This window comes from Lutjanus erythropterus, chromosome 2 (assembly GCF_056507025.1).
Source record: "Lutjanus erythropterus isolate fLutEry1 chromosome 2, fLutEry1.hap2, whole genome shotgun sequence".
Lineage (NCBI taxonomy): Eukaryota > Metazoa > Chordata > Actinopteri > Lutjaniformes > Lutjanidae > Lutjanus > Lutjanus erythropterus.
The window spans coordinates 23,721,639-23,743,352 of record NC_139318.1 but is presented as its reverse complement, the minus strand read 5'-3'; the positions used below and the strand labels follow the sequence as shown (position 1 = coordinate 23,743,352).

Here is a 21,714-nt window from a genome sequence, read left to right as displayed (position 1 = left end):
TTAGTACAATACTGAAGAAGCTGCTGATTTTGCTGCTGCTTTTGTTACTGAGCATGTTTTTATCGAAATGTTTATACCATACTTTTCCCATAGTGCATTGCTTATATTTTGATCCACCAATCCATAATTCATTAAACCTTTTTCTTCCATCCTTCTCTCTGTGTATCTGCACATGTGAATGTGTGTGTCTGAGTACAAAGGTTAGTGCTGAAGGGTGGCTGGTAATGGATGCATGTATAATGCATCAGCAGTGCATTTCAAGTTGCACACAGCTTGTGATGCAGCAGATACCTCCAGTGACCACCACACTCTGTGTCCCTGTTCACCTTCATCTTTGCCAATTCGTGGTGAATAAGTGAATAAGGTTTTTTACTATAATGTCCAGATGAAAAGGATCAGTAGAACGTATCCAAGTTTTGAAGTTTTATTCATTAACTGTATCCGTATGCTAGCACTCCTTCCCATGGTTCAGCCTCATGATAGGATGCTCTGCAGCTGTTGTGACTACGGACTGCTAATGCCAGTGAGAGATGCTAAGCTCCTGGCTTTGTTTCACTGCTTGAAGTGAGACTGAAGCTCAAATATTGATTGTGTGGAGTGCCTCCTGTGAGTGCAGCCTGGAGAGGCGTTTTGGGTGACACAAAACAGTACAGTGTGAGGCAGGAACACATAACTGCAGTTCAGTGATGTGCCTTAATAATGTGTTCTATAGTTTTCTGTAATGCACCAAAATTGGGCACATGACCCTGACTTGAAACACTGTCCCAGATCTTTATTCTCACTGTGAACTTGGTTCTGTTTATCTAGGGCTGTTGCTAAAGGAGGGGGAACTGAATAGTTATTTGTGGCAAAGAGCCTGAAATATGCCAGCTATTAAAGATATTTGTGTTGTTCAGCTGTGATCAGCTATCAACACGTGTGACTGAGTTGTGTTTGCAGTTGTGGATTGCTGTGAGGCATTTGATATGTCTCAATTTTTATGTCAAATAAAAATGTAAGCAGGTTCTAGCCTTTGGACTGTGACAAAACAGTTATACATTTTCACACTGTAAGTTGTTTGAGAGCACCCTGTTAAATTGCTTCTGTTAAGGCACATTGAATAAATGTTTTGTGACAGGAAGACTGTACATAGCACACATTTGCACAGAAACACATTTCAGTTGTACAACATAAACATTAGGAAAAATATTGCACAAACAAAGCCAGTCACATTTCACTAGCTCATGATGTAATGATACAATTTTAATTCCCCACTTGTTCAGATACACAGCTGAAAAATAAACACTAAGTTATAGTGTTTAATAAGATGAAATGTAGAAATGCAAATCACAGAACACACACACACACACACACACACACAAAGTAAGATGGTGGAGGAATGTGTAATGTGCTGTAAAATAAAGGAAACAAACAGGACCCCGCAACCTAAATGACATAAACAGCATGTCACTTTGTTTAGCAGCAGGCAAGATGTATTTGTGTGTTGTGAACAAGGTTGTGTGTTGCTTTATCCTTCTAAAGAAGTATTTGAGTGTTTAGTATTTTCTGTTCATCACAGCAGATTGAACATCTGTGTGACATCTTAAATCAGTATGTCACCCTAGTTCTGGACCATGGTGCTGCTTTAGATGAAGGATAAAACCTGTAGTTGCTTTGTGTGTGCGCATGTGTGTTTGTGTATGCAAAGGGATTGTCTTTCAATAGCCTTGATGCTATCCCAGGTCTTTGTGTCTAGCTAGGACAGTAGGCAGCGGCAGTGTCAGAGGTCATATAATCTAATCCTAAACCTGACCTCACCAGATGCCTGCAAAATGTAAGCTCTGATTAAATTATATGGAAGTAGGCGTCAAAGTGACGTGAGGAGGCTGGGACAAAGACACACAAACATCATGACCAACAACTCTTTCGTAGTCTGGCTGGTCTGGCAGGGTGACCTGTCTCAAGGTCCGCTGCACTAATCGAGTCCCTGTGCTTGCTTTTCATACGTTAATGAGTGTATTTCTGTCATCTGTCATATAGATATACCTGCCATACTTCACCATCTGACCAATGTTTATGATGTAAGCTAGAAGCTGCTTTTCTTTATTTCACTAAGGATTCAAAGACCTCATGTTTCAACAATTACTTCCAATTTCAATCTTAAATCTGCCACTGTTATCACCGTAAACTGCATAAATGCAGTGCAAGAATGGAAAGATTGGCAGGCATAGCAACCGTAACTAAGGAGGACAGTGCTTAGTGAACGTTCAGTTCTTGGTGTTTGACTTTAGACAGATGTGTGTTTATCCCACAACTGCCTTATGCGTTCTGCCATACAGCAGTGCCACAGTTACTATGGTGGCACGTCATGGTGTCTGTCACTGTGTCTGCTGGTCATGTCTCAAAGGGAACCCATGATTTGCAAACCTCTTCCAAGACTTTCTCATGGTTTTGGTTAAAATGGTCACTGTCACAAAATCTTTTGAAGGTCTGGAGTTCCCTTCTAGACACCATGTCTACTGTTGCCTGCTGACAGCGAGAGCATGGATAATTGGATGACAATGTTAGACAGTGGCCCTCAGTAAATATGGAAGTACCTTTTACATAGTAGTTAGAAGTTGGTTGTAACAATAGCCAGAAATAGATAATGGAGAAATAGAGATAAAATGGACCACCACATAGGTGATGCTAAATGCTTAAACTAACGAACATTTTGATCAAATGAGCAGCTGAGTTTGTCCTGTAGTGCAGCTGTTAATTCAGTTGTTAAAGAGGTTATACAGTCATTTCAACACTTCTTTGCAAATCGCTGAATACCAACTACTACAAGATGAGAGAGATAGGAGATCATGTTAGTAGTGGTGTGTTTAAATGTCATCTTAGGCTTGTTTATTTGCTTCGTACATTACCATAGTCGAGAAAGCCTGTTTCAGATGTTATGGCACTTTACAAAAAGCTCACAGGGCTGCAGATGTCCAACACCGTTCAGAAATCACCATCAGGTGCGGCTGTTTAGCTCAGTTGGTAGAGCGTCCGCTCCATGTATGGAGGCTGTCAGTCTTCTACAGCGGCCGCTGGTTCGACTTGTCAATAAAGACAAGAAAAGCCCAAAAACATAACTTAAAAAAAAAAAAATAAAAATCATTATCAATTATGAATTCATTCCATTTGGTGGTGCTGTGATTACTGCTCGTGGTGCTGATAGAGGGCCTGATAGCCTCTCCTGCTCACAGCTCTGTCAAATGGTTTCACTAGTACAATCCAGAGCTGATGAAATGAGGCAGGAGAGACACTTGGGCCAAAGCCAAGAAAGAAATGAGAGTGGGAGAGACCTCAACCTACTTGTACTCATCTGCACATTTAGGAGTGTGGTTAAGGGATTTCTTGTATTAATTATTTGCTCAGATTGGTGACAAATTGATTGGAGCTTCCCTGTTACAGTGTGTTAGACTCTTAGACACTCGTCTGTTCCCCAGGGGTTGTTGATTTGAAGGTTTTTTGAATCATTGGTAGTTAAGGACATGGACTGGGCAGTTCAATTGGCACCCTCACAGTGGGACCTCACTCTAGTGTCCTATCAGGGTCTCTAAAGGCTGTCTCTGTCTTTCTCTCCTCCTTCTCTCCTCTTCACCTTTCACTCCCCACAGTTAAACCTCTTTGCTGTCTGCTACGATTAATGGTTTGCTGTCCCAGTCATCTCAGTCTCCTGTCTTCGAAACCCTCTCACCTCTTCTTTTCTTGACCCCTGCTGACTTTTGTTCTACCTCTGTTCTCCAAAGAGCACTTCACCTTCATGTAGCACATCTAACTTCCACCACTGTCTCAGCTTGCCTCAGCCTCCCCTCCCTGTGGACTGGGAAAGCAGGTGGTTTAGAGATATTACCTGCTCCATATCCCTTTTTCCATCTATCCAATTAGTGAAACATATAATTTTCCTAATTACTTTAGCAGTAATTGTGCATGTGGGCTTGCATGCTGCTGGTGTAGAAAAGGTCATCAAATGAGAAACTGTTGCTAGGGGTGTTGAGAAAGTTTCTTTTAAACAGAGAGAATGAATAGGGCATGACACAGAGGTACCTCAGAGGGTAAAAACTAGCCCTTGATATTTTTGCTGTGTCATATTTCTCACTTCATTGTCTCATCAAAAATGCTGACACCTGACGTAGGGCTGAACAATTAATCGAATTTTAATCACGATTTTGGCTGCTATGATTAAATTAACATGATCATCGGCGATATTAAATTTTGAAATGCGGGCTCTGCTGCAAATCAAATCAAGCTCTTTCTCAACAAATGGTCAGCCAACCACCAGGGGGCGAACGAAAGGTTAGAGTTTCATTAAGCTGCACGAGCGCACCCTGCAGCGCCAGCCTCATGCTGGGGGGAAATAGAGAGGGAAATCACAGCTGTCAAGTTCTTTGCAACTACAACTGACCTGACTTTATGATTGCACTCTGCCATGGCATATTTATTTTTCATTAGCCCTTTGTCTTGGGTAAATTTTGTTTTATTATTTATGATTTATTTTTATATTAAGTTTAATTTTAAACTGAAAGAATTGTTCACATATTGTTTATTTAAAATAGAAAGTGCAATAAAAATATGTTTTCCCTAGCATAATGAATAATTGTGATTAATAATCGTGATTTCAATATTGATCAAAATTATCGTGATTAACATTTTGGTCATAATCGTGCAGCCCTACCCTGACGCTACGCTTTCTGAATATCCTTGCATCACAATATTATCTTGCTAAACATAATGTGGGATTTAGACTAAGACACTGTGATGAAAAAAATAGATTTCCTTTATCTTTGACTATAAAAATAATATGGACAGTAGAAGTGTGTCGTGTAATGTGGGTCCCAGTCAGCTGGTCTGGAAAGGTAAGACAGCAGGAGAAAGGAGACAGAAGACATTTTGTTACAGAGATCCCAGTAGCCTGTCAGAACATCGTACTTCTTGTACACTTTCGAGGCTGACAGAATGCTGTGATCTTGTGAGCTCCATTATCAACTGAACGCCTCTCAGACACATTTCAACATGATACCTCAGTGTTATTACTCTCTCTTGTATTTGCTTTACCTCTCTCAGCAGCCCTCTGCGTCTCAGTCGTCTGATGGAAAGAGGATGTCTGGTCAGCATCCTTTTCTTCAGGGAAGACGCAGTGTATTGGTAGTAGGCGTTTGTGTATCTTACCTCTGACTCTTAATGACCTGAAATCTGATACAAAAACAGAACAGATATACACTGATTCACACAGAGAATAGCTACTTGGCATTAGTGTTGATCTTTACAAATTTCTCACTTTATAGTTTTTGGATCTTTTTTTTTTAATCTTTCATTAGTATGACTAATATAAAAGCTGTCTCCTCCTTTCTGTCACCCTCCTCTGCACTCTCGACTTTCTCATATGCAATGGTTAATCTTTACACCCACTAATTGCTCAGGAGGTGCATCGTCCATGTGGTTCTCCTGTGACTAATAACCTTTGCAGGAGTCGTACAACTACCACACAGCGTTTCTAGCTCCACTGATTCATTTTCTGCATGTTTATGATCCCATACATGAGTTGTCCTTTCTTTTTCATGCCTCGAATTGGTGATGTTAATGATTGATCAATTGTAACCATGATCATAGTCTTGGTGATGGCAGGACAAGAGCGTTTTTTCATTCACAATAAAACATGTTGTAAATCAACAAGTTGAAGGTGTGAGTTCTCCCAAACGGGTCTTTGCAACTAACTGCTTAATTATGGTTGTTTTTCCATTGAGGAAGAACATGCATTTATGTTTCAAGAATGTTTAATGATTAATGGATAATAGATTGTTTCTGTGGCTGCTGGTTGGCTGAGAGTGCATTAGAGGTCAACTGATAGTGGGTTTTTAAAGGCCAATGTAATAACGATAGTTTGGAGCAGGAAAAAGCAGATGGCGTATATGAATCAGGCAACCCACCCATTCACTTTTCTAGTATTGCAGAAATGAACAATCTTTGACTTTATTAGACATAATGTAACGGTTGAGTTAAGTAATAAAAACCAAATAAATAAATCTGGAACTGACCATTAAACTTAGAGTTCAGCCAATACCTGGGCTGTGTATTGACAAGAATCTGGCCATATGATACGTATCACGATACGGGGTAAATTTACTTCACTATTACTTCAGCCAGTATTCAATCAACATCTTCTTACAACCCTAGCCGTTACCGTTGTGTTTTGTTAGTTAATTGTTTAATCAGTCTACCTCTAATTTGCATCCTTCCACAGGATTGTCATCAAATGCCTGATGTGTGGAGCAAATGCAGTTTTCTTTCACTTTCATTAGTCTTGTATTACATTGACTCAACATATATAGAGATTTGGTCCTCTCATCCCGCTCTGCTTTGGCAGCAGTTGTCAGTTTGCTGTCCAGACTTGCACTTTGCCCGAGGCATGGTAGCCATCTGTTGGAGGAGACCGAATCCCTCCGTCCCTGTCTTTCAAACAGACAGATATGTGTGTGTGTCTGTGTGTGTGTGCGTGCGTGTGTGTGTGTGCGTGTGTGTGCGTGCATGCGTGTTTTTTGCGTTCTTGAGTGCACACATGTTCATGCAAGCTGCTTCCATTTCCTCCTAGATTGGATCCAAGAATAGGAAGTGGCACATGTGTCTCTCGGAGGGCCTCTGGTCTCGAGTCTGGATTGGCACATTTCTCAACACATAGCTGAGAAGAACAGGCGGCGTTGGGGCCGCCTCACGGCTGGTGTGTAGGCGTCCGTGGACAGTGGGAGGAAGAGTTTGAGAAATGACGGAAATTGAAATTAATTTGATTATAGAATAAAGGGAGAGTGAAGCCATGGGGAGATGGAGAAGCGATTGAGGCTATTTTGTTGCATATGAGGTAGTGGCACATGTCAGAAAGGTCAGTGTTGTAAGGCTGTCTTGTCTCACTGGATCCTGCTGCAGGCAACTCAGCGCTTTTGTTGTTGTTGTTTTTTCCCCATCTCTAACCCTGTCCCCTTCTTTTCTTCCTCTGTTTCCTTGAATTCCCATTTCTCCCTTTAAAACTTTAGTCACTCATCTCAGCATTAACAGGAGCCACCTCATCACTTCCCCTGTGTATGTTTAGTGTACTCTATATTAGTGAGGAGACTGTGAGATTTCAAGCGTCTCATTGTGTTATTTGTGTGAGTCTCAATGTGCCCCAGGCTGCTGAGAGTGAGAAAAAAAGACTGTGAGAAGTCTCAAGTCAGTGAGAAGTGATGTTTAACAGTGAGACGACTCTGCCTGCACTGCAACCAATATTTGTCTAGTCACTAAGGAAGCAGGAAAAATGACATTAAAGTGAGCATTCTCTAAGTGGATATTGATTTGAAGCCCAATGGCATCTGATGTTTGCCGTTGTTGTCTTCAGAATAAAGCTTTGAAGCCTGTGCATACTTGATATTCATGGGTCATCAAGTCACTAAGGGGTCGGAGATTGATTTATTCAACAGATCTCCTCTAAAGTGAGGGACAGGACAGATCAGAGGACCACCCCTTTATAGATTCACTGGATGGACAAGCCTTTCCAATGTCTTCTTCAACTTTCTTTTGGTTTGTTACCTAACTTTCTCTGCATTCACAATGACGGCATAAAAATCAAATAATTGTCTCATTAAAGTGTGTGACATTCATTTTTCACAAAGTGGAGCTGATGCTTTATTCATTTTTCAGTAAATTGTCTTCACGCCTGAAGGTTCAGTACAAAAGCACCTCAATAATTACACAATGGCATTGTATTTTGGACATTTTGAGCAGCTTGTAAAAGCATGTTTGAAAGAGAGCTACATGAACATACTGAGGGAGCAGTATTAAACAACCCACTCTAACAGAATGTGGACACGGTATCATGAACACTGCTGTATGCATTTTGATGCAATGCAGGACAGTTGCCCTGCAAGGAAAACTGTCTTTGTGAAACTTTTAATGTTCATTTGGATTATATTATATTGCACTTGTGTTTGGGTTATTATGCCCGCACTCTGTTTGAGGCCATTGTAATTCTCATTAGGCCAAATTGTTACTGAGCTCTCAGCCAGAAAGAGAGAAAATGGTAAAGAAAAAGGCAAAATGAAAGACTCTTTTTGTACTCTTTATTGTGTTTACATCTTCTTCAGAGTGATTATATTTACATTGAAAGGACTAGTGGCTTTTAATGGATTTAGTGACAGCTAGCAGCAAGCTTGCAGGCTGCAAACACCTCATCTCACTGTACCCTTCCAAGCATGTAGGACAGGAGTCAGCAACCTGCAGCTCTTTTGCCCCTCTTCAGTGGCTCCTTGTAACTAATATATAGTAGTAAGTGTATGTAAAGAAAATAAATAAATAAATAACATTTTAATTTTCATATATAGTTGTAGGCCTAACACAACTAAAAGGTGCATCACAGCCTACATCTGCGGCACGATGCTTTTCCTGGTGGCTACTCTCAAGTCTCCCTACGCTAGCTAAGGATGCCAAGTCCAAAAGACGAAAAGTATCAGAGGAAAAAAGAGGTTTAGTGAAGAAGACGTTACGGTACATTAAAATTAAATTCATCACAACACCAAAATACTAATTCTTACTTCTTCATCATTTATGAAGAACTTAAATCATGCGCCTTTAAAGTTATATGCCCTGATATTGTAACTGAGACAAATCTGGACGTTTTTCCTTTCCTAACATCACTAGTGAACTGTGAGGAGATTTGGGGCTACTTTTGGACACAAAAACATAGTGTATCATAAAGATAGGTGAGATTTCACTCATTTACTAACCAGGCCAATGCTCAAGCTGTTTTAAATGCTTATTGTCTGAATTCCTTTCACAGTTCAACGTACTTTATGTTCCTCTCATCAGCAGTGAGATTTCAGTCATGTCCCCTCAAGCCTTTTCTCTCACTTGTGGCCATTAAACTATTTGCTGTGGCTGGTGAAGGCAGTTGTCATGCTGAGTGAAAGGAGGCGGAGCAGTGTGAGTAAGTTGTGTGAGCTATAGCACTGATTGGAAAGGTCCAGGCCTAAACATCAACAGCAGGCCTGTGTTCTCAGCTAGCAGGGGCCCACACTGCCGCCTTTGTGCCTTTGCTCCCAGTCCCACCAGGATGGGTCACACTTGCTCCAAACACATGCACATTTATTCACACACACAGAGTAGAAGCCTCAATATCATGGGAGGCAGACCTTTGAGACTGTTAACATTTTTAAGCTTGATGAGGCTGAGGCTGGAGGATGCTGATGCAACACACAGGCACTGCGGGAAGATAAGGAAATAAGTTGATTGTTTTAAGCTGCAGATCCTCAGCCTTGACACAGAACAGTGGGAAGTACCCTCCGTTCTCTCCTCCTTTTATGTCTGGACTTGTCAGTTTCATCATGCTTCACTGAGTAACGAAACTCAAGAGACAGCACAAGCATGCCAGGAATTCTCACAGTGGAGCTGGCTGGCACACTTCTTCTCTCGTCGGGTTTCATCACTGGTCAAATGTGGGAGTCGATAAAGCTTTGTCAGTTCTTCTCAGATCCTATTTCTGCAGAAGAAACCTGATATTCCTTAACAGGATGTAGGTTTCACAGTTGACCAGAAAATGAGCATATATCAGAATTGATGGTTGTTGATGATCGATTTTTATTTACGGATTATCAGACAAAGAAACAAAAAAGTAGTAAGAGGATACCATATTATAGTAAAATATTTATTTCCAACATAGTCCCAAGATGCAAAGCAAAAAAAAAGCAATAGGCACTCAACGCTATTACTAAAAAGCACAATCCTGAAATTCAAAGACACATCTCCATAATTTGAGAAATAAAAAATAACTTGCACATAAAAAACATGGAAATGTAAAGTAACAATATTGCAAAATTTAATATAAATGTTACCATATTCACCCCGCCTCTCGCCCAATGCCAGTTGGGATAGGCTCCAGTGGAAGACTGTTCCACACAATGAGTGTAAAAAAAAGGAATATCTGGTTACATTATTCACACAAGGCCTTGTACATGGACGCACACTGGCACTGGTATTGTAGTTAATGCTGAGTATGAAACATTTTTATCTGAGCACACAACTACTGAGCAGCATACCCACGGATATTATACATATGATGCAGCTTCTGTTGTTCTAGACTCGGAAGTCAATCTCTTAGCGTGTCACTCAATAAAACTGAGGATAATCTTCCAGCTTTCTTTGCTAAAACTGCTATTTCACATTAAGATAACTCCAGACAATCAGTAGGTGGCAAGAACTCCAGTCATCTGGTATTGCAAGACTGCTGTTGTTCTACTGTTAGCTGTACTGGCAGCACACCTAACCTAACCTCAGTTTCTCACTACAACCGCATGAGTTTTGAAGGGATGCATTTACCGAATAACAAATAATATTCTTCTTCTCTATCACCTGCAGTTTGTTCCTAATTTGGTACTGTTGATACTGATTTCTGTGGGGTTTTTTTTGTTGTTTTGTTTTGAGTAACCCAGCCCTCAGCATATGTTCTGGTGTTTTCTTTTTTCTTCACTTTTGGGACCTCTGGTTACCCAAGCTCTTTACTGCTGATGGCTACAGCCCATTTTGGAGCATATGATGCCTGAAGACCAATCAGATCGCTCTCTACTGGGGACAGTGATATGTGGTAGTACTAGTGCTATGAGCCATTTTATTATTATTCTTTATTCCACACAAAGACAAATGAGAAAACAAAAACAGAGTCAGAGTGCTGCTGTTGTGCATGTTGGTTCACTGGAAACGCTCTGCTACATGAAACTGAATGGGACCTTAATTAGTATCATTCACAAAAAATGTTTACCCTATTATCTCACATCAACATGGCTGCCATGAAAAGGGTCTGTTGGCTCAAAAGACTGCTGATACACTGTAGGACTCTAGCAAGTCATTTGTCTGTGTTAGCAAGGTGAACTTCATCCAGTACTGTGCCATTGAAACAGTAGCTGCTGTCCATGGCTATAATGTTCACACACATTTGGTGTCCTGCTAGACTTTTGGATTTCTCAACTTGTCACCTATGTTGGATAATTATACCTAACCCCCAAAAATACCTGTTTGCATAGTGGGAGGATGCAGATTTCCCCTGGTATGATGATGATAATTGTATTTCACTCCCAGGTGGCTGTACGCAGCTAGCTGCTCATCTCCAAACAAAAGTAGATAACCAATTACAGTTGTGCTCATTTGAGTCCTAATGAAGAGCTAAGTGGGTCTCATACTCTTTATAAATACAAACACAAGTGATTTCTTTTATCAGCTGTCAAATAATTAAATTAATGAAACCATCAGATTCCCCCAGGGCAGGAGCACGCTTCGTATTTAATATCTTACCTGACCCGGAGGGATCAGTGTATTCTCTCCTTTTTTCAATTAGCGGAGCTTCACTTTAGTCTCTGTCCACCTGGGACTTGATTAACACAGTTTCTGTTTGCATGTGCCAATGTAAGTTTGGAACATGTCCAAAAAGCCCTGTACTCCCTTCCCACGACTGTCATCTGACCTCATTGTGTCACTGTTAAGGACTCCCCCCCACCTGTGATAACACAGGGTCAGGCCCAGGCTCTGTCCTGCAGCAGCTGGACCCCTGTTAATCCTGCGGTTCTCCTGGCACAGGTTCTCTTGGCACTGATCTCCATGTTGGTTCTGCCTGTCCGACAGTCACATTGTAACCTGTTGGTAATCAGGCAATTTCCTGAGTCTATCTGGGAGATTTACAAATTCCTTGCTGCTTTCTTTTAGTGCTACATATCTTCATGCTAATCCCCCCTTTTTAACCAACACACACACACGCACACACAGATGAGTTGTTAGAATGCCGTTTCCCTTTTGTGTACTTTTTATGTCTTTTTTTGTATTTAATTTAGACATACAGAAGCTAACTAATCTCATTCAAGTGAAATTGGAGACTGAACTGGCAGTTGTCTTTTTTTCCTCTCCCTGCCTTTTTTTCCTTGTCATTTTCTACCATGAGTCAAAGACGACCACAACTGCTGTGCGTGTTGCCCAGTTGCTAGGCAGTGGACAGTGTTTATTTTCCTGCAAACTCAACTTTTCTTCATTCCCTGGTCTGCACAAGCAACCTGATTCCTCTGTGCCTTGGTCAAATAGTTAAGCTAAATGCGTCTTCATTTCATCATCATGTCAGTTCAGTTTGTTTTTATAAGGCACGGGCTAAAGGTCACTTTAGTTATATTTTAAGTTGGATCAAGCTCAGTTTTTAAGTGTTCATTTAACTGCCCTGTTCATGTTGAGAAAAAATAAAGTTAAATCTCAACTTCATTTGGGTTTTTTTCTACTTTGGCAGTGTTTTGGATCTGATGACAACTATGGTCTGTTCAGTCACCAAGGCCACCAGTTACAGCCTACTGTAGAGAGAAGCTCCGCTTGTTCAGAGCTGAGTCATAGAATTTTTTCCAAACAATCTTTGGAAAGTACTAGTACCAACAGGGCATGTGGAAATGGTCAGTTTGTGTGTTCAGTCCAGAGCCTCTGTTCTCTAAAAGGCAGATATGGTGATAATGCAGCATTAGACACAAATAAGAAAAAGTGTGTTGTGTAATCGTGACAAGATCAGTGGTGGCAGTATGACTGTCATCAGGCCTCAAGTTCTTGCCGCAGCTTCTCCCCACAGAATTACCGGCAGCATAGGCTCCAGAGTGATTACCACTCACATAAAATCAGTAACCATGACAAAAGCGTCCTCTCTGATCCCTCAGCTGTCCTAAATGTGTGTGTTCCTTTTAGTTAAGGTTTTATTGGAATGAACTATGTGTGTTCAGTCCTGTAGGATTTCTGCAAGCCATCTTATTAAAGTACAAGTGCTTGTACAGTTGTTGGCAGCCTTTTACTGCCAGCTGGCAAGTATGAAATATTAAAGTGAAACAGTACAGTGCAGGACTTTCCTCTGCGTATGTGTATGTATATTGTGGTCACTGAAGTACTAACAATGAAGATTACTGCAGCAGCAATCTATTGTTTATCTTTTTGGGGTATAAAACCACATTTTATACACTAATAATTCAGTGTTTCTCTAATTGGGGAACTTAAGGGTACTTAGGGGGTATGTGAGATTTACAAAATATTAGTCATACATAATTCCTAAAATAGTTATATTATAATATTAAACCACATTTTATATTCAATATTCCCAATATGAATGCAGTCATTAAGTAACAAACTGTCAGCTGCCATAAATCTTTACATAAGAAGAAATCATAAAACACAAACACATTCACTTTAAGCAGGAAGGCATTTTTTTAATTCAGTGACAACAAAAAAATAAATAAAATTGCATTTGTGATTGAAATGTAGCAGCTAAAAACATGAAGAAAGAAGTGAAATAGATCAGGAAAGTATCAGGAAGAACAACCAGCTGACACTGACTGTGCAGATCTGCATTGCACCTCTTTATTTTTTCCTACCAGATATTTTCTTATTGGTCTGGGAGTACTTGGCTGAAAAAAATGTTTCAAAGGAAAAAAACAGTTTTCCACTGTTTTAATTAGTTGTTCTTTCTTACATATTGTAGTGTGGTCCTCCCACATTAAAGCCATGTGTAATGAGGATCAGACTGTATCTTACAGTCAAATCATTTGAATTCCAGGCAGATTCTGCATGTACATGCTTGAAAAGTGAGAATATACAACATCTGCCAGGAGGTTAAGTGTATTTGTATTGTACAGTAAAGAGAGCCGCTACCTATTTGTTAATCAAAGCAGCAGTGGCACCCAAGCTCTGTGCCAAACTTCACTGCTCATGTCTAACTGTTCGCAGCTTCAGGTTCGCTGGACAAACTCCAAAGGGCATGTTTACTACTTTCAGTAGCGCATGTGCTTGCTGCGCATGTGTGTGGTGAAAAAGAGGCTCTGCCCTGGTTGGTCAGACTCATAAACTCACAGGTCTAGAAAGTTCTGACAGTTTAGCTCCGGATTCGTGAGTCTGCGGTTGAGCCACAGAGTCTCCAGGGACAAAGTCATGTCTCATATCTCTTTTACTGCGTGGCTCTTTTTCAGTTGAATGTAAAATTATGATTTATTTGTTTCCTAAATTAGAGCTAAAACCCTAAGAGGTTGTTCTAACAGATACCATATTTCAGAGTAAGTGTGAACTAATATTGTTTTTTTTTTAACTTAAGCAGCCTAAACAGAACAACATTTGCCTGTAATGGCAAATATGATTTGTTCATGACTAAGTATTCCATCTGCATTCTGACAAAATAACTGTTCGCTGCCTATTTCCATTGAATCATTCTGCCTCTTAGTTATTTCCCATTTTCATCAGCAGGGAATCTGTTTACAGTTTTTCAATTCACGCTCAAGGTATGCAGCTAGGAAGCATTTCTTTCTTCACTTTCCTCCTGCTTAACAATATGGCCCACAGACTGTACAGCAGATGGATGAGCGCTTCATCACAGTGTGATTTGCAAATTGCTTGGTGGGCAGAGTGGGGACTTAAGAACTATGAGGTGGATTTGAAATGGAGAATGTCACAATGTGTTTGTAAAATCACTTTCACATGAGTGTAATTTACAGTCAAACACCTGGATACACCCTTTTTGGTTTTGTTATATTTCTGGTCACGTATTCAGACTTTAGCATACTTTGAGACCGTCAAAATCTTCTGGATATTTGTTAAAACTGTCTTTATTTCATTGCAAACAGCACATTCTGCTCCATTAGCCAGTCTGAGCTCATAAACCACAGAGGAGTAGGAGCTGACAGCTGTCTGTGGAAACTATCTTGGCCCATTCCTAGCCAGGGGCTTCACTGTGCATGTGCGTGCTGCATGCTGTGTAGTAGTGTATTTTGAGGGTCATCCCAGAAAGACTTCACCCCGGGCGAGTACGAGTGGAAAGTGCACTGACAGGCACCCCTGGGTGTGTGTGTGTGTGCGCGCGTGCGCGTGTAGTGTTAGATTCCTTGTGGCAGATGAGCTCTCTCTGGTTGCCTCAGGCTGTTAGAATAAACATAGCAGTGGATAAGAAAAGCCCATATCCTGTCAGTGCAAGACATTTCCATTAAAATGTTAACCATGATAAAGTGACTTGTCTCGAAATAAGAAGAGAGGAATAGGACAGCAGGTGGTTTTTGTTCCCATAGAACTTGAGAGTGGTCGGGATGTTTCCACTGAGAAATAAAGACACCCCTGCATTACCATTTGAATTGATAGAGGAGACTCAGTTATAACCAGAAGGGCAGAGTCCCCTTAGGTCTACAGTGAGAGAGAACAGGAGCTGCTCCAGGATGAAATGAGAGCTGAGATTTGTTGCAGTCAGAGCTGGGAGGTAAAGGGAGGGGAGCAAGACACAGGTCCAGATGTGAGACGGCCTCGCTGCTGGCTCCCTGTTTACATTTCTCAGCTAACGGGAGTATATTTTTAACCTCTGCCTGTTTTTGTTCTCTCTGCAGGTGCTGGAGAGTCGGGGAAGAGCACCATTGTGAAGCAGATGAAGTGAGTGACTGCTCATTGTTTTGCTTTTCCTCTCATCATTTCTGACAAATGAATGTTTTAACAGTTCAAGTAGATGCATTAGGAAATTTTTAACATAGGTCACACTTGTTTGAAGATCTGTATGTACTGCATATAAACATGAACTGAAGAATTACAGCAGCTCATTCCTATGTGGGTATCAAAGCAAGTGTGAAACACAACAAACCTCACAACAAAATATCATATCATATAATAGGGTTTGAATCTCCTTGGTCCTTGCTATGTAGTGTTCACACAACATAAAACCATGTTGGGGTTTGCTCTCATGTTCCTGTTAGGGATGTTGTGATATACCATTATTAATGATAACTATTATTTAAAAAAAATAATTTTGTTAATAATACACACTTGTAATATCGATCTGATATTCAGTATTGTAAAATCTCATGTGATCTTTCAGCCTTAACTATCACTAAACTTAAAGGAACATAAAGAAGGATGTGTCACAGTAACACAGATGAGCAGCATGTGTCACAAGAACAGCAGCTAGAAGCTGAGTGAGACCTGTCAGCAGTTCTGTTGTCATATCAGCTGAGTGGAGTCAATTCAAGCTCAAGGAAGAAAATCAAAATGGTTGAATGGAATTAATGCATTTATGCAATTTATTTATTCATTTTGAATTAATTTTTTAAATTGTGCTGAACAGTCAATTATGCTGCTCAAAGTTGAAAAAGTTTAAATGAAGAAGCAGCATAACTGAGTCATATTATGAGCCATATTTCTTCCCTCATGGCCTCATGGGAGTGGAATATTTGTTTCATATTTGAGCACTACATGATTTTTCATTTAATAATTTTCTGTGAAAATGAAAATTGTGGTGCAAAAATGGTCATTCCTGCTAACTAACCCACTACACAGTATGTTTTTTTCTTTTTTGGCATTTTGTGCAGCATTAATTAAGAAACCTTTTCTGCTCTGTCAGGGACAGACACACACAAACACACACAGGCGAGCTCTATCTTCCTCTGATGTTGTATATGGAAATGTCCCCCCTCTGATAAATGTAATCTTCCAGCCAGCTGATTAATTGTAAAGAGTTTGGCCCAGTTTAACATGGCACTCCTTGGCCCAGAGCCAAGAGACTTGAAATAAGCCATTAACAGGCAATGATCAATGAACATTTATCACAAGGCAGTTGTATGGAGGAGAAAAACAATTGTTTAATGACTGATCAAATTGATTGTGGAGTCCACGTACTGCACATGTCTTGTGACATCTGCACTATGTGTCAAATTTAATACTCTTGCATACAGCAAGATTACATTCTGAATAAATGAAAGCAAGAAACTGGAAAAAGCATTTCAATTTCGTTTGCAACTGTCATTTAAATGCTGACCAGAAATAGTTACACAAGTACACAACATCAGAAAGTTTCAAGAGGCGGTGGGTCATGTGACCATGTAAACCATGTCTTTTGGTTTTTCTCATTCTTCCTCCTTCCAGCAGTAGGGTTTAAATAATTCCCTAAAAACTTATATAAAAAAAACCTTAAAACTCTAAAACTTAGTCGAGGAGGATTTTAGGGAAACAATGAGTCATGTCACAATGTAAGCAGCATCTTTTGGTTTGCTGATTGTTCCTGTTCCAGCTGTGGGTTTAAACTGATTGTGTAAGGATGTTTTTCAAACTAAAATCTTGTTGGGAAAACTGCAACAGCCTCACGTCATGAAGATGAAATGGAATACGTAAAACTCACTTTGGGACAAATAATTTTTACAAGTTTCTAGCTTTTCAATTGAAGAAAAAAACCTAACATGTACAAGCTAATATGGCAACTGGCAAAGTAACAATTTTTTGAAAAAATGTGTTTTCAAACAGTCTCAAAAGATAAATGAAGAGATATGAGTGAGGGGGAGTACAAACACTAGTTTTTGTTTTTCAGTATAGCCAAGGCTCTGATTACTGTGTTCTGACGAATAAATGAAACTGCAGGTTTCCCGGCTGTGAAATTTCTCTCTCGTCAGTCCCACTGAAGCCCTCCCTACTTGTCCTTAAAACAAGGGTTGAGAAGATGGTGCTGAATATGCATTTCCACAGCTGATGCGTATGAGTGAAAGTTCCCGGCGTCCCTGTTTAGTGTTGCTGCACTGACTGAAGCAGTTTGACAATTCTCTCTGATACATGCTTCTCTAAAATCCTCTCACATGGACACCTACACGCTTGATGCTTTTGCTTTTGATATGTCATTAACAAAAGCACACATCATACAAAACATAAGTGTCTCCAAAAAGGTCTATCGAGCCCTTTTAACTGACAGTGAAGTAAAAAGAGAACAACGCCACTGTCTTCTCTTGGCTCATAGAGGAGTAGGAGTGAATTCTTTTGGCTGCCTAAAAATAGAGAACAAACATAACTGACTCAAATGTAACCCCTCAGTCCCAGACTAGAGTCTAGATTTCTCTTTGGTTGTCTTTTTTTGGAAACTGGACAAATGATAGATTCCAGATATACTATGTGTGGGATTTTCATATTAACAGTTTTCACACAAAGATAATGATGCTTTAAAAAAAAAAAATCAGAGTCACATGAAACTGAAGTACTACTGATGGGGTTTCATTTAATCTAGTTTTGAATTTCTTTAGAATAATTCCTTTGCCACTAATTCTACTTGCAAAATTGTGACAGACGCAATGATGGGATTTCAATGTAATCCTGTTTTACAGATGTATTGAAGATGTCCCCCTGGTTGATACTACGGCCATGTATTGGCAATCTGGTGACAGAATATATATCACAATACTGTGGATACAATTCTGTATATTGCAATATATATCTATATATAGATACTGTACGCAAGGTACAGTAAATTATTTTTTAAACCTAATTTTAGGAAAACTGACATAGTATAAAAAACGCACCACCATATGCATAAAATCTGAGTAAGAAAAAATTTTCTCTTTATGCAATCAAAACTAGCAGTTGGGGGTTTAACACAAAATGAACCACTGCCACAAATCTTTACGTGTGTCACAATACAGTGCTTTTGAGAATCAATACAGTAAACATTAGTTGATACTAGAGGTACTACTTATTTTTAACACAGGCACCTATAGCATTAGCCTTACAGGCCACGAGCATCCTCATCAACACAGTGCTCTGTTTTTATACACCAACACACATGCAGACATGTCTGGTTTAGACTGTAACAATATTTAAATGTTATTAATGCAAGAAATAATTTAAAAAATATATATGTATTTTGGGGTACATGTGTTGCTGCTTGCTGTCCCTATTTTTGTGTGTTAAAAAAGTGATTGCCACTGGTGACAACCACGGGCCAAGAATTGGCTGCCAGTTTCTCAAAATGGTTGCCAATGGCAACCTGGAAACTATTACTGTCAAGCCCTGGTCATACTGTTTTCCATAATTGGTTGCCAGATGAGTAAAATTCACTTCAAGTGTTAAATAATTCATCGGTTTACACAGCTCTAAAACTCCCAGTCTTGTTCCATGAAAATCCAAAAATCAGACAGATTAACATGTTGCTGTATTTTGACACAAATCCAGATTCAGTTGCAGATTACAAAGTCTGTTTTCTATTATTAAAAAAGATTTGCTACAAGATTATGCTTTGTGGGGTTATGAGCTTTGTTATAGATGTGTTAACAATTGATCTCACAGTTATATATTGAAGGAGTTGCTACATATATTCAAGTAAATTTTGCTTTTAAACAAGGCATACAAGTGCAGAAAGCAATTTCTTTAAATGCATAGAGTGAGATAACACATTTTGTACCCTTGTGCCCACCTATAATGTTAGATTGCCATGGAATAATTTAAATAATGTTTTCTAACCGACTGTTGCAAAGTGCTTCACAATGAAGTCAGTCAAAAATGATTTTATGAAATTAGCACAAGTATTGTTTGGATGAAGGGGAAACACTGTGGGCTTTCAGTCCTCTTGGCTGTGACTCATAGTGTTTCACTGTGGGCTCACTTGCATTTTAATGAGGTCCCATTCAGCACATCACACAACCAATGAGCATCCTGGCTGTGTGACTCTGGTCTCTGGGCTGTGACAGGCCAAGGGAGATGGTTCTGTTTGGTTTCCAGCCCAGCAGCCTCTGTCTCAGCCTCATGCTTTTTCAACCACATGCCTCATTCTCTCCGTCTCTTTCGACTGCTCCAAAAGCAAGTAAATATTTGTTTTAGTGTCCTCTAGCTGAGCAATACAAAAACAGCTGAATTTTCCCAGTACTGCAACCCAGTAGTGATTTGTGTCCAAATACATGCTGGACCATCTTTGATAGATCTAATGAAGTATCAGTTGAACATAAAATATGTGATCAGATGTACTGTAATAAATTAGAGACAGCTGTTACACTATGGGAGGTAATATTTAGTGAGATAGTTTTTAGCAGCTGTGGCCCAATAATAAACAAGCAAAACATATACCAGATGTATCTTCTCTACAAGGGTGTAAGTTTGATTTCAGAGGTGTGGACTGGGGGACACAATGAAGTTAGAACTTCTTCAATCGCAAATGACTTTCCCAGTTATTCCTAAATATATATCAATCTGTCATATGCAAATGATGCATTTTTATGGTAGATGATACAATATTTGGATCTGTACTACACAAATTACCATCATTTACTGCATTATCTTATCCTGGCATCGCCAGATTAATCCACAAACCTGATCTGCCAGAGCAAATGAAAACATGAGCTCAGCTGATTTGTCTGGTTCCCAGGGTAGCGTTATCTTTGATTGATGGTCTGTTCTAGCCTCTAGGAGATGATTACCAGAGAATAAAAAGATTGAATGAATTTCTTTTTCTTTCTTTTTTTTACATGAAGAATGCCGTAGTAGTACAAACAATCTTCCTCTTAGGTTGCATGAGAGGCAACAGCCAGGGCATTACCATCAACAAACACCTTTTTACACCATTGTATGTTGTATGTAATAATACGTCATAAAGTTGTGATGTTCTATTGTCACGTTGTAATTGCAACTTAATTTATGTACTAATATTTTCTCTCTTGCCCTCCCTCCACCTGCTCTCTGTCACCAGGATTATCCACGAGGATGGATACTCAGAAGACGAATGTAAGCAGTACAGAGCAGTTGTCTACAGCAACACAATCCAGTCCATTATGGCCATCATCAAAGCCATGGCTAACCTCAAGATCGACTATGAGGAACCTACTAGAGCGGTAGGTATCTCAAAATAAAAACATGCAACTGTTAGCAAGTCCTCACCCTCTGCAGGGAAAGGATGTTTGAAATACAGAAAAGATGGCATCATTGTTGCAGAAATGTTCCTTTTTCATTATTAAACAGAAAAATACAACTATACACATTCTGAATTCATGTTTCTCTCTTTTACCCAACTAAGACTAGCTTAATTGGCCTGTTAAATCTTCATAAAACACACTTAATTCCACTTGACAGAAACAAAATAAAACTCAATAAAGCCATCTTGGTTTCTCCTCCTCTCTGCATCCAAAACTCCTGTGCTACTGGTGTATGGTAAACACCAACACTCCCCTAATGCTCGGAGCTCTCAGTCCGTGCAGACTTGAGTTAACTAATAGGACCACTAGCTGCACAGCTAACTGAGCTAACAACAGCTACAGTTAGCGGCAGTAAGTGGTTAGTCTGGTGATATGCTGCCATCTGTTTGTTTGGAGTATGAATTCAACAGGTGACCAGTTCTTATATATAGCACCTTTTAATAATAGAACACAGTCAAAGGTAGTAACAAAATCTTCTGGGAACCTGTGAAGTATGGTGTAATATGGTTGCACCCAGTTCAGTGATATCATCTGTACTTAATCACCACCAAACAATCCACTCTGCCTCCATCCTTACCACCCATATTCAGCCTTCAGGATTTTAGGCTGCAGGAATCATGGAGCTCAAGAATTTCATTCGAGTGTGGTGTGACAGTTTCTACATGGAAATCAAGTCTTGGTAGCAGATGCTTGAGATGGACTCCAGCAGTGCCATGTATTTTCTATCTCTCCTTGTGTTTGTGTATTCTGTTAGAGAGTAAAGAACTGTCTTTCAAATGGGGCACCACCCAGGGAGATGATAGGATCACATAAATAAAATTCAGGCATTACTCATGAGAGGATAAAATGATGACTCCTTTTTCTATGAACCCATTGTCTTGCAAATGTGATTCATATATTCTATTCTCACAGAATGTAGTTATAGAGGATGAATCAGTCTGTCGACTCCTACATCAAAGGCAGATTTGTAGAGAAAAGGAGACAGCTATGTTATCATACCTTT

At 39.7% G+C, this 21,714-nt stretch overlaps 1 protein-coding gene across 1 annotated transcript in view; it reads left to right on the top strand.

The window, feature by feature from the left end:
• The window catches only part of LOC146331617 (guanine nucleotide-binding protein G(i) subunit alpha-2-like), a 73,530-nt gene that overhangs the window by 37,617 nt on the left and 14,199 nt on the right, over positions 1–21,714 (top strand). Inside the window, exons 2-3 of the mRNA XM_084733573.1 lie at positions 15,393–15,435; positions 20,489–20,630. Coding sequence (XP_084589699.1) covers positions 15,393–15,435; positions 20,489–20,630 — 185 coding nt within the window. The remainder of the gene's footprint in view (positions 1–15,392; positions 15,436–20,488; positions 20,631–21,714) is intronic.